At 38.8% G+C, this 13,316-nt stretch overlaps 1 protein-coding gene across 1 annotated transcript; it reads right to left on the bottom strand.

The window, feature by feature from the left end:
- Positions 1-245: 245 nt before the first annotated feature.
- On the bottom strand, positions 246-12,305 carry MONOS_10283 (Exocyst complex component Sec5; the record flags this gene model as incomplete). The annotated part of the gene is made up of 5 exons (XM_067862723.1): positions 246-2,491; positions 2,831-10,351; positions 10,852-11,508; positions 11,610-12,152; positions 12,201-12,305. The coding sequence occupies 5 exons, from the start codon at positions 12,303-12,305 to the stop codon at positions 686-688; spliced, it is 10,632 nt and encodes a 3,543-aa protein (XP_067720880.1). The 3' UTR covers positions 246-685.
- Positions 12,306-13,316: the final 1,011 nt, after the last annotated feature.

Here is a 13,316-nt window from a genome sequence, read left to right as displayed (position 1 = left end):
TCTTTTATTTCGTTTTATTTTTATTTAATTTTTGTTTTTTTTTTTACTTTTTTAGATCTGAAGTATTTTGTAAATGCGTGTGTGTTCAGAGCATTTCAGTCAGCCTTTTATTCATCCAAACATTATTTTTTTCATTTTTTTTTATTTTTTTATTTTCTAAATTCAAGTTTTGTTGTTCTTTTTCATTCTGAAAGAATACAAAAGCAAAAACAACAAATAAAGAACTGATAAAACAAAAAAAAAAATTTTTTTAAGTTTTTGTTGTTCAAATTGTGTCATATGAATAAACAGAGAGAGAGAGAGAGAAATGAAATGAAACAGAAAAATATTATTGAAAAAATATAAAAATATAGTTCATAATTTGAATAACAACTGCAATAAACATGTCTTGTTGGAAGATTAAACAGTAAGTCAAGAATAAAAATTAAAAAATGCTGTAAAATTGATAAAAAATAAAATAATGTGATATGATCATATTAAATTTGTTTGCTCATCTTTTTTTGTTTTCCCTTTGAAATTTTGTTTAAGTTCCTAACACTTGAAATACAATATACAACAACTGCATATGACAATAACACGTGAATGTCAAAAAAATTTTTTATTTTCTTTCCCATCATCTTTTCTTTCAACATTAGAAAATATTAATTATCCTTCTTTCTTCCTTTCTCCCTTCTCCCTTCAAACCTCAAATCTCGATCCCTTCCACCAATGGCTTCGTAAAGTACACAGTTGTTCTGAGTGCATCTTCACAAATAGGTTCCCATTGACTTTTCAGCACATTCACCACATTTATCTCTTTTATCTCTTTCATTATATCCTCTTCATTTATCTCATTTCCTTCTCTTTCTCTTCCATTTCCTTCATTTCCTCCTTCATTTCCTCCTTCTCTTCCCCTCTCCTTCCCTTCTCTCTCCTTCTCACCCGTTTTCCCTTTCAGAACCACTTTTCTATTCTTCTCCACCATCATCGCCAAATACAGCTGATACTTCCACTCAATGTCCCTCATGACCGTCTGGAACAGCAGATTCGACTCAGAACTCGCAAATCTCCGGAGAATTGTGTTCAAAAACGTAATTTCTCCGATGAGCTGGGCAGAGCAAGAGGCGTCTAAATAGGAGAGAGAAGAGAGAGAAGAGAGGAGGGTGTGGAGGAGGAGGCAGAGGATGGAGGAGAAGACCTCTTTCACTATGGGGGGGAAGGAGAAGGAGAGGGAAGAAGAAGAAGAAGAGGGTGATGGTATAATAGAAGAAGAAGGAGAGGAGGAGGAAGAGGAAGAAGAAGAAGAAGAAGAAGAAGAACGAGATGAAACTTGACGTTTGGCAAAAGGAGAAGAAGAAGAAGAAGATTTTGATGAAATTTTCTTATCTCCTTCCTTCTCCTTCTCTCTTTCTCCTTCTTTCTCCTTCTCCTTCTTCTCCTTCTCCTTCCTCATCTTCGCCCTCATCCTCATCAAACTCCTTCTTCTTTCAATTGCTTTTCTTTGTTCTTCTCTTGCCTCATTCACCGCCCTCGCAAAGTGGATGAGGTCTCTGTACAGCAGAGCCATTTCAATAAGAGCATCAATGATGAAGGAACGAACTGTTCTTGGCTGAGAAAGAGGAAGAGAAGAAGAGAGAGAAGAAAGAGGAGAAAGAGGAAGAGAAAGAGAAGAAAGGAGAGGGAAGGAAGAAGGAGGAAGGGTGGAACGAAGAGGAGAAGAGAGAGAAGAGAGAGAAGAAAGAGAAGATAAAGTGGAAAGATTAGGAATGTTCGGAATGTTAGAAAGAGAAGAAGAAGAATAAGAAGAAGAAGAATAAGAAGAAGCAATGGCAGCAGAAGCAGCAGAATTCAATTTGACAGAAGAAGTGAGAGGGAGAAGAGATTTGAGGGTGGCAGAGGAGGAGAGGGTAGAGGAGGAGAAGGGGGAAGAAGAAGAAGAAGAAGAAGAAGGATAAGAAGAGGAAGAAGAAGAAGATGATGATGATGATGAAGATATCGGAGAAATAGAAGACGGAGAAATAGAAGCAGTTAAAGATATTTCTCTTAAACCTTCTTTGACGCCTCTTCTGATGATGGAGAGGAGGGTGGAAGATTTCATAAGGACGAATCTGTCATAGATGATACGACGAAGACGGAGGAAGAAAGGAATAACAAAGGAAATATCGAAAGAAGAGGAAGGAGAAGAAGAAGGAGAAGGAAAAGAGGAGGAGGAGGAAGAAGAAGAAGAAGAAGAGAAAGGAGGGAAGGGAAGGGGAGAAGGAGAAGGAGAGAAGGAGGAGAAGACGGAAGAGAAAGAAGAGGAAGGAGAATGAGACGGATAAGAGGAAGGAGAAGTGGGAGGAGAAGGAGAAGAGGAAGAAGAAAGAGAAGAAGAAGAAGAAGAAGAAGAAGGAAATGATTGAGAAATAGTTTTTGAGCTATTTTTAGGTTTGAGAGCAGATTGGATGAGAGGCAGCTGAGTGGTGAGGACATCTGTGACGATGGTGAGGAGAAGGAGAAGAAGGTTGGAGAACTGGACGAATGAAGAAGAAGAATAAAGAAGAATGAAGAGGAAGATATAAAAATAATATTAATAATATCAAGAAAATAATAAATATTGAAAGAATAAATATGAAATTATTAAGATTGTCCAATTAAATAAAGGAAAAATATTATAAATAAATGAATAAAATATTCAATTTTTCATACAAAAAAAAAAAAAAAAAAAAAAAAAAAAAAAAGTAAAAAAAAAAAAAAAAAAAAAAAAAAAAGGAAATTAAATTTAAATTAAAGTTAAATATTTTTCATTGTAAAATAAATTAATTAATTAATTATTTAATTAATAACATTTCTCCATTCATTTTTCGCATACAATCACTTCTCTATCCTTCATGTTGATCAAAACAGGAAATGGCGCTATGTTTTCTCTCAATGCAACAGCCATCTCATGTTCTTCATCTTCTATTGCATCTGCATCTTCTTCCTCTTCCTCCTCTTCGTCTTCGTCTTCTTCTTCATCATCATCAATTTCTTCTTCTCCTTCTCCTTCTTCAATATCTCCCTCATCATCGCTAATTCCATCTCCGCCTCTTCTCCTTCTTCTCCTTCTTCTCCTTCTTTCTCTTCCTTCTCTTTCTTCCTCTTCTCCTTCTCCTTCTCCTTCTTCTCCTTCTCTTCCTCCTCCTCCACTTCTAAAAGAACTAGAAGATCCTTGAACAACCACAGACGATGGCAAAATCGCTGCTTCTTCGCCATTTCCCACTGAAAATGAACTTCTCTTCGTGTTTTGCTCGTTATTCATTTGATTCATTTGATTCATTTGATTCATTTGATTGAATTGAGGTTGGGATTGCATGGAAGAAACAGGAGAAGAGATTCCATTGTTATTATTGATAGAAGAAGAAGAGGAAGGAAAAGAAGAAGAAGAAGAAGAAATGGAAGAAGAAGAATGAGTTTTTTCTTTTGTTTCTCTTCTGCTGAGCACTCCAGTTGACTGGAGGAAAGAGAAACCAGGTGGAGCTATTCTGCTAATAGGAGCAGAAGAAGAAGAAGAAGAAGAAGAAGAAAGAGAAGAAGAAGGAGAAGAAGAAGAAGCAATTCCCAAAGGTGACATAACAGAAGAGAAAGGGCGTGTATTCGGTGGAAGATAACTGGGGTTGTTCATTGGAGAGCGCTGATAAGGAGAAGAAGAAGAGGAAGAAGAAGAAGAAGAAAGAGGAGAAGAGGAAGAAGAAGAGGAAGAAGAAGAAGTTTTATTCATTGCCTGGGCTGTGTGTGACATCGAACTTAATGTTCTTTTTGCTTGGGCTTCTGCAATTTCCTTGTTGGTCAGCTTCTTCTTCGCTTTTTCTCTCGCTCCCAGTGGATGGGGTATGGAATTATCTTCCTCATCATCTTCTTCATCTTCATCATCATCATCCAATTCATCTTCAACAAAATCGACGCTATCTGAATCATTATCACTGTTGTTTCTTCCTTCCCCTTTCTCTTCTTCTTCTTCTTCTTCTTCTTTCTCTTTCTTCTCTTCTTTCTCCTTCTCTTTCTCCTTCTCTTTCTCTCCATCCATTCCAGGTACATGTTTATCTAACTCATCATCTCGATCTTCATTTGTTCTTCTTTCTCCTTCTTTCTCTTTCTCTTCATCTTCTTCGTCATCTTCTTCTTCTCCTTCTTCTCTTTCTCTTTCTCTTTCTCCATCTTCTTCCTCTCTCTTTCTTTCCTTCTCTTTCTCTTTCTCCTTTTCGTTCTCTTTTCCTCTCTCTCTTTCTCCTCTTTCTCCTCTTTCTCCTCCTCCTCCATTTCTCTTCCCCACTGCCCCCTTCTCCACCATCCTCACCCTCTTCTCCATCTCCCTCTTCCTCTTCCTCTCCTTCTTCCTCACCACACTCACTCTTCTTCTCTTCTCTTCTGCCCTCAAAAGCTGAGGAAACGTAGTCAAATGCCTGTCGCAATAAGAAATAATCGCCATGACTATTTTGTGGATGGAGCCGGCAAAGCAGAAGAGAGAGAGGGAAATGTGCTGAATGAGGGAAGAGAGGAGGGACGGGAAAGATTGGATGCTGACTGAGTGGAGGTCTTGGAGGGAGTCTAAGATGAAAGAAAAGAAGATGGCTGAGAAGGAAGAGAGGCGAGAGGCATCGAGTGAGAGGAGGGAGAACATGTCAGGGGTGGTGAGGGAAGGGAGAGGGAGAGAAGAAGAAGAAGATGTTGATGATGATGGATTGTTATTTCTTGGTTGAATTGAGGTGTTAGAAGAAGAAGGAGAAGAAAGAGGAGGAGAAGGAGAAGGAGAATAAGAAAGAGAATAAAAGAAATAAGAAGGTCTTTGCACATTCTGCACAGACACAATCCAAAGAGGGTAAACAAGGGCTGTTGCGAGTGTGTTTCTGGCTGCTTCGCGTTGAGAAGGAGAAAGTTCAGAGAAATACGAGGAAGAGTCAGCAAATGAGCGGAAGGAGAGGAAAGAAGAGGCATTTGAGCTGTGGAAGGTGCTGCTTCTGTTGATGCTGCTGGAGAAGAGATGGAGAGAAAGCAAAGCAGGCGAGGCAAAGGAAGGATGAGGAGAAGAATGAGAAGAATGGGATGGGGTGGAGAAAGAGACACTTCCTCTTTGAGAAGCACCAGAATTAGAGACAATACTCATGCTCTGTCTCAAATGACCTTCTCTTTCTCTTTCTCTTTCTCTCTCTCCACTTCCAAATGACCCTTTCATCATCATCATCCCCAGAATATCTTCATGCATTCTATTGCCATTGCCACTTCCTCTTTCTCTTTCTCTCTCTCTCTCTCTCTCTCTTCCTGAGTTGAAGCTTCCATATCCTTCATTGTTTATTCCTTGTCTGTGATTCATCTGCTGTTGCTGTTGTTGAAGTTGAGTAGAAGACATTTGAGCTAATGTGGAGGAGGTTCTGCGATGAGCAAAGGAAGAAGAAGAGGAAGAAGAAGAAGAAGCAGGAGAAACTGTTCCAACAGAAGGAGAAAGAGATCTACTGCCTTCTGATCTATCTTTTGTGTTAGAAGAAGAAGAAGAAGAAGCAAAAGAAGAAGAATTCGAAAATGGATTGCTTCGATTTCTGCTTCCACTTCTGCTTCCACTCCCCTCTTTTCCTCCTCCTCTTCCTCTTCTTCCTCCTCCTTCTCCTCCTTCCTCTTCCTCTTCTTTCTCCTTCCTCTTCCTTCCTCTTCCTCCTCCTCTTTCTCCTCCTCTTTCTCCATTCCCTCCATTTCCTCTTCTTCTGCTTTCTCTTTCTGCTCTTCTTCTTTCATTTCTTTCTCTTATCTCTGCTTTCCTCTTCTCCTTCATCTGCCTCATCCTCTCCTGCTCCTTCATATGCCTCCACTTAATTCTTTCTCCTCCTCCTCCTCCTCCTCCTCCTCCCACACTCCAAATATTGTTATTGTTATTACTGTTATTATTATTGCTTCTTCCTCTTCCTTCTCTTCCTCCTTCTCTTCCTTCTCCTTCTCCTTCTCCTTCCTCTTCTTCTCCTTCATCATCATATCCATCATACACACCCCCATATCCTCTATACACCTCAATCTCGCTTGCCATCTCGATGTATTTTGTAGCCATTCTCCATATGCCATTCGAATGGTCAAATCTCCATTCAAATGCTCCTCCTCCTCCTCCTCTTCCTCCTTCTCCTTCTCCTTCTCCTTCTATTCCATTTCCTTCTATGAAACAAAAGGAAGAATTAGGAGAAGAGGAAGAAGAAGAGGAAGAAGAAGAAGGATAAGAAGAAAGATAAGCAGAGAGCATTGTGTCAGCAAGTGAACGATTCCTCCATTTTGAGCCACTTCTCAACAGCATTCTGTTTTCCCCTTCGATTTCTTCATCGTCTTCTTCATCTGATGGGAAGAAAAGAGAAGAAGAAGAAGAAGAAGAAGAAGAAGAAGAAATTCCATTTACTCCAAATGATTTCATCCACATAGAAGAACTTATCTTTCTCTTCTTTTTCAATGCAGAAGAAGAAGAGGAAGAAGAAGAAGAAGGAGCAAAAGAAGAAGAGGAAGAAGAGAAGGAAGAAGAAACAGCAGCACCAGGAGGAGGAAAAGTGAGGAAGTGAACGAGAAGAGAAGGAGGATGAGTGAGATGAAGATATGAAGAGGAAGAAGAAGATGTTTTTCTATCAGAAAGTGATTTAGCTGCTTGGGCAATGGAAGATGTGACAGAAGAAGATAAAGAAGAAGAAGAAGAAGAAGAAGAAGAAGAAGAAGAATTAATTTTTCCTTCTGTTTTATTTGCATTTTGAATGTAATTTTCATCTTTCTCCTTCAACATCATCATCTCCATCTCTTCCAAATCATCGCTTTCATCATCATCTTCTTCTTCTTCGTCGTCTCCCTCCTCGTCTTCCTCCTCTGCTTCTTCATTCATTGAACATTCTCCTCCTCTTTCTCCTTCTTCTTCTTCTCTTCCTCTTCTTCCTCTTCCTCTCCTTCTTCTGCTTCTATTGTTGGAATACAAAGACAAATTTATTCCTTTTACTTCCATTCCTAATTGTTCGTATTTCAGATATTCTTCATCTCCTTCTCCTTCTCCTTCTTCTCTTCTCTTCCTCATAACGTTCCTCCTCCTCTTTCGATGAACATTTCCTTTCTCTTCTCTTCTTCTTCCTCCTCTTTCTCCTTCTTCTTCTTCTCTTCCTCCTCTTCCTCTTCCTCCTTCTTCTTCTTCTGCCATTCGAAACAACATTCCATCTCCTCCATGTTCTTCTTTGTTGATGCCAAACTCTTCAAAAAGAGAAGAAATTGATGATGTTTTCCATGTTGTGGGTAATATTTCTTGTTTTGAAGAAGAAGAAGAGGAAGAAGAAAGAGAGGAAGAGGAGGAAGAGGAAGAAGAAGAAGAAAGAGAAGAACTGTTACTTCCTCCTCTGTTGAATCGAGAACGATATATGTTAGCTTTGTTGGCTGTATTTATTGAAGAGGAGGAAGGAGAAGAAGAAAGAGAGAGAGAAGAAGAAGAGGAAGAGGGAGAAAGAGAAGAGGAAGAAGAGGAAGAAGAAGAAGAAGAAAGAGAAGAAGAAGGAGAGGAGGAGGAGGAGGAGGAAGAAGGGGAAGGATAAACAGCTTTTTCTGTTCCGATGGGCAAGCCATCTTCGTTTGTCTTGAAACGAGGCTGATATCTTGTGGCTATTCTGCCAAATCTATTTGAAGAAGGAGAAGGAGAAGGAGAGGAAGAAGAAGAAGAAGAGGAAAGAGAAGAAGAGGAAGAAGGAGGAGGAGCAGTTGTTTGTGTGATTAGATCAGAAGATGAAGAGGAGGAAGAAAAGGAAGAGGAAGAAGAAGAAGAATTTTGAGAAGGAGAAAGAGAAGAAGCAGAAGGAGAAGGAGACAGAGAAGAAGTTCTGTTAGCATTTTGCATTTGGACTCTTCGTTCTCTCAGAGAAAGAGGTTGAGTGGAAGAAGAAGAAGGAGAAGGAGAAGAAGAAGAAGAAGAAGAAGAAGAAGGACGTTTTGGGGGAGGAGGGGGAAAAGAACGAGAAGAAGGAGAAGAAGAAAGAGAAGAAGGAGAGAGAGAAGAAGAAGAAGGAGAGGAAGATAAAGAAGAAGTATTGGTGGAGGCATGAATGGATTCGAAGGGAGATTTCTTTGAAGCAGAAGAAGAAGAAGAAGAAACAGAAGAAAAAACAGAAGAAGAGGAAGAAGGAGAAGAAGAATTTTGAGAAGAAAGAAGATGAGGAGGAGGCAAAACTTCTTTGTTAAACACGATATTTTCTTCTTTTTTATTCAAATTTTCTATTTTTTGTTTCATTTCGTGTGCGTTTTTGAACAAAGGCGAAGATTTTCTCTTGTTTTGAGGAGAAAAAATTCCAATGGAAGAAGAAGAAGAATCGACAAAAGCAGAAATATCTGGGTCATTTTGGAAGAATGAAAGAGAAGACGAAAGAGAAGGGGCAAGAGGAGGAAGAGGTTTGGGGGGGAGAGGAGAAGAAGAAGAGGAAGAGGAGGAAGAAGAAGAGGAAGAAGAAGAGGAAGAAGAAGAAGAACGAGGAGAAGAAGGGGAAATAGAAGAAGAAGAGGAAGAGGAAGAGGAACGAGGAGAAGAAGGGGGGATATAAGGAGGAGGAACAGAAGAAATAGAAGAAGAATTAGAAGAAGAAGAAGAAGAAGAAATTCTGGTTGGAGGAGAAGCAACAGGATGTGTTCCAGAGGAAGAGGAGGAGACGAGGGCAAAAGGAGAAGAAGAAGGAGAAAGAGAAGAAGAAGAGGAAGAAGAAAGAGGAAGAGGAGGGTTTGTGGAAGAAGAGACAGAAGCGAAGGCATTTGGAGTTAAACTTAGAGACAATCTTCTATTTGAAGAAGAAGAAGAAGAAGAAGAAGAAAGAGGAGGAAGAGAACGGAGTTTCATTGCGGAATTTGCTTGGGAAACAGCCCCAACACCTGCAAAGGAAGAGATTTCGTTGGTTCTGTTGGAAGAAGAAGAGGAAGAGGAAGAAGAAGAAGAAGAAGAGAAAGAAGAAATAACATTATCAAATGAAGAAGAAGATGAAGAAGAAGGTTGAGAAGAAGAAGAAGAAGAAGAATTGAAATTTCCTTCTATTTGATTATTAATTTTCCCTCTTCTTCTTTCTTCTTCTCCTCTTTTCTGTTCTTCTTTCATTGCTTCTTTCACTTTCTCCCTCATCTTCCATTCCTTTTGGACAGACGAGAAAAACTCAGTGATCCTTTCGAGTTGACTCCTTGGCACGAAGAGAGAGTGGAAGAGGTGGGAAGAGATAGAAGAAAGAGGAGGAGCAGAAGGAAGATGGGAGGATGTGTCGATGGCTTGTTTGAGAATAAACAAAGAAGGAAGATTTTTCGCGGCTGACAGGATGTTTTTGCCGATGATGTGGACGAGAATGGAGAGGAGAAGAGAGCGAAGAGACAAGAAAGGGGAAGGGTCGTACTCGAAACAAGGGAATTTTGACTGGAGAGATGAGAGGCGGGAATAGAGGTAGTCGAGAAGAGAGAGAGATTCCGGAATAAGAAGGGTGAAACGCGTGTCTTCGGAGAAATCGATGGTGGTGAGTGGAGGAGAGGAAGAGGAGGAAGAGGAAGAGTAATAATTCTCCGAAGATGAAGAAGAAGAAAGAGAAGAAGAAGAAAGAGAAGAAGAAGAAGAAGAAGAAGGATAAATATTTTGTTGTTTCCCTCTTTTCATCAGAAAATAAGGAGTTTTATTCAATTTATTGGAAGGGTTGTTGAACAAAACGAGACGAGAAGGAGAAGAAGAGCGAGGAGAAAGAGGAGGAGGAGGCTGAGAGAGAGAAGAAGAAGCATAACTAGCAGCATTTGCAGCGATTGAAGAGAAGGAAGAAGAAGAGAGAGAAGAAGAAGGATAATGTGAAGATGAAGAAGAAGAAGAAGAAGAGAATGAAGAAAACGCAGAAGAGGAAGAGGAAGAGGAGGAAGAAGAAGAGAAAGAAGAAGAAGGGAAATGAGATATTTGAGAGTGAAGTCTTCTTGTTTGGTTGTCGGGGGGGTTGAGAGAGAGGGGGCTGGGTCTTCTGGCAAAATAAGAAGGAGAAGAAGAGGAAGAGGAGGAAGAAGGAGAAGGAGAAGAGGAGGGAGAGGAAGAGGAAGGAGGAGGAGGAATAGAAAGAGAACGGGTGTAGTTGCTGAGGTCGCCAGAGAGAGAACGAGAAGAGGAAGGATTGGAGAGAGAGAGAGAAGAAGATAAAGAGGAAGAAGAAGAAGAAGAAGAAGAAGAAGAAGAAGAAAGAGAAGAAGAAAGAGAAGAAGAAATCGAAGAAGAAAGAGAAGAAGAAGAAGAAGAAGAATTGGATGGATCATTTTGAGTGTTTTGGAAGATGGAGAGGGAGAATATTTTTGCGATGGCAGAACAGAAGAAGTTGATGACAGAAGGACAGAGGGTGTTCATGAGATGGAGAGAATGTTTGGCTTCAGACTGAAAGGAAGAGAGGGAGAAGAGAGGGAGAAGAGAGGGAGAAGAGAGGGAGAAGAGAGGGAGAAGAGAGGGAGAAGAGAGGGAGAAGAGAGGGAGAAGAGAGGGAGAAGAGAAGGAGAAGAGAAGGGAGAAGAGAAGGGAGAAGAGAGAAGAGAGAAGAGGAAGAAGAGGAAGAAGAGGAAGAAGAGGAAGAAGAGGAAGAAGAGGAAGAAGAGGAAGAAGAGGAAGAAGAGGAAGAAGAGGAAGAAGAGGAAGAAGAGGAAGAAGGAAGGGAGAAGGAAGGGAGAAGAGGAAGGAAAAAGGAAAAAGGAAGATGAAGAAAAGAAGAATGAATGAGATAGGAAATGAATTATTAATAACAGAAAATAATAATAATAATAAAATACTCAAAAACAAATGCATATAAAATTCATTTTATTTCTTTCTCTCTTTCTTTTTCTCTCTCTCTCTCCCCTTCTCTCTTAATCAACACACACACACACACACACACACGTACATACCTCTCTTTTTTCTTCTTCCTCCTCATCCAGTTCTCCTTCTCTTCCATTCTCTCTTCCCTTCTCTCTCCCCTCCATCATCGCCACCATCCCCTCTGCCATTACTCCGTATGCATCAAACAGAACAGCCACAGCAGCCGCCATTCTTCTCATCTCCATTGCCAGTGGCTCTATCTCAACATCTGCCTCCCCCAGCTCATCTTTCAGAAGGAGCAGATGATGCCCCAGGGGAGAGAAGAGAGGAGAGGAGGGGTCGGAGAAGAGACGGCGGGAGGCTGAGGAGAAGGAGGAAGAGGAAGAGGAAGAGCCAGAAGGAGAGGAGTAGCTATAAATAGAACTTTGCCCATCATTCAAAGAAGAAGAAGAAGAAGAAGAAGAAGCAGAATATGAAGAATGAGCAAAAGAAGGTGCCGACGTGCGTGCAGATGATGTGCCGATGGCGAAGGAGCGTGTGTCTTGTTGGTTGACTGCATCCAAAATGACGGGATCAACAGGAGCACACGGTGGAAGCTCAATTCCAAGCTCCTCTCCTTCCTTTTCTGGTTGAGTTGTGGTGGAATTTGGGTGCAGGCGGCTGAAGAAGCGGTTGGCCATCTTCTGGATCGTCAGCAGCGCCACGCTGTGTCTGCAGCGGATGAAGATGTCTAAAGGTGGCTCCCGCTGAATAAATTTATTTTATTTTTATATTATTATTATTATTATTTTTTATTAACAGAATTGTGGAATATGGCTGAAATATAATCTAATTAATATAAACAAACTGTGCCAAGATTTGATAAATGAGTTGAAATTGTTTTCACTTCTGCATATGTCCGAAACAAATTCGTAATCAGTTGCGCTTTTAACTTCCTCTGTAAAATTTTGATTGATTCATCAGCATCATGAAGAAGGTTTCTAAGCAAAGGAGTATCAAATTTTTTTCGTATTCCTTTCACTGCATTCACAATTCGTGCAACTTTAGAATAGTCTCCTTCGGCAATGAGTTCTTTAACAACTTTTGGAAGTCGAAAAATAAAAGAAAATCGATTTAATCTTGTCAATTGATCTCTTGTCTCGAACACCTGAGACTGCAAAAATAGTAATGGAGAAAGCAAATCATCCGCAATAGCTTGAGTTTTATTCAAGCCTTCTGCAAGAGCAGAAAAATGGTTTGTCTGAATGATTGTAGAATAATCGGCTTGAAGCTGTTCGAGGGCTTCTTTGCAAGTTATAAATGTTGAAATATGCTGCAATATCACTTTCTTTTGCTCGTCTTCATCTGATTGAATTTGCATTTGTAACTCTTGTTTCCATTTAGAAAAATTCTGTAGAAAACAAAAATATAAATCAAATCTTCAAAGACAAAGCCAAACCCTTAAACGAGCAGTACTGTATTCTTTTTTCAAAAATTGCACGGGGTCAAAATTGTCAGATGCTGCTTGAACTGGATCAATGAAAAAAGCATGATCATTCGACATTTCAAAGCAATAAAAGGTTGATGATGATCAAATAAACATTTTTTCATGTTTTCTTAGTTTTAAAAAAAGTTAGTAAATTATTTATAAAAAAAATATTTTGTTGGAAAACAAACGAAGAGATTTACTTATCAAAAAAATTTTGAATTTGAAAACACTAACAATTGTTTATTTCTCAATGCATTAAAATTCTCCAAAAAATACAAAAGAGAAGCTTGAAAACAGTCTCGTTTTACCCTTACAAATAAATTGAATCTATGTTGAATGATGAAACATTTTGATGTGTTTTTATCTGCATGTTTTATTGAGATTAATTATTTTAAGTATTTTATCTCTGACTTTTTGAAGATTTCAAACATATTTTCAGTTGCAAAGATAACCTAAAATCAATAATTTTTCATATTCTTCCTCTTTTATGAATATACATCAAAAATAATTCAATTTCGAAAACAAATTTTTTTTAATTTCAAAAAAAAATATAAAAAAAAATAACATTTCATGATTTGAATTCAAAACAAATGTTTGACAACATTTTTTATTCTTTTCGGATGATTTCATAAAGAAAAAGCCTATAATTAAACTAATAATAAGAAAAAACTCAATAAAATTAAATTTCTGTCAAAAAAGTACAGATATCGCATAAAATACCGGACAAGATCGATTTCACAATAACTGCAAGAGGAATAATTCTGACAATTTTCCTCAAAATACATCTCATCAATACAAACTCATTTGGCATATCAAACTTCCATTTTCATGAAGACTGAATAAAGAAAAAATTATTATTTGAAATTTCGGAGAAATAGGATTTTGAGTTTCTCCGAGATTTCGATATTTATTTTTTCTGAGCACAAATGAGGCTATTTTGAAAGTCTCGTGTATCAATTGAGTTTGTATTGATGAGATATATTTTGAGGAAAATTGTCAGAATTATTCCTCATGCAGTTATTGTGAAATCGATCTTGTTTGGTATTTTTTGCGCAAACTGTGCAATATTTTATGCAATATCTGTAT

This window comes from Monocercomonoides exilis (assembly GCF_001643675.1).
Source record: "Monocercomonoides exilis strain PA203 chromosome Unknown scaffold50-658552, whole genome shotgun sequence".
NCBI classification, from domain to species: domain Eukaryota; phylum Preaxostyla; order Oxymonadida; family Polymastigidae; genus Monocercomonoides; species Monocercomonoides exilis.
Note: the sequence above shows the minus strand (reverse complement) of the source record. Positions and strands in the feature narration are given on the sequence as shown.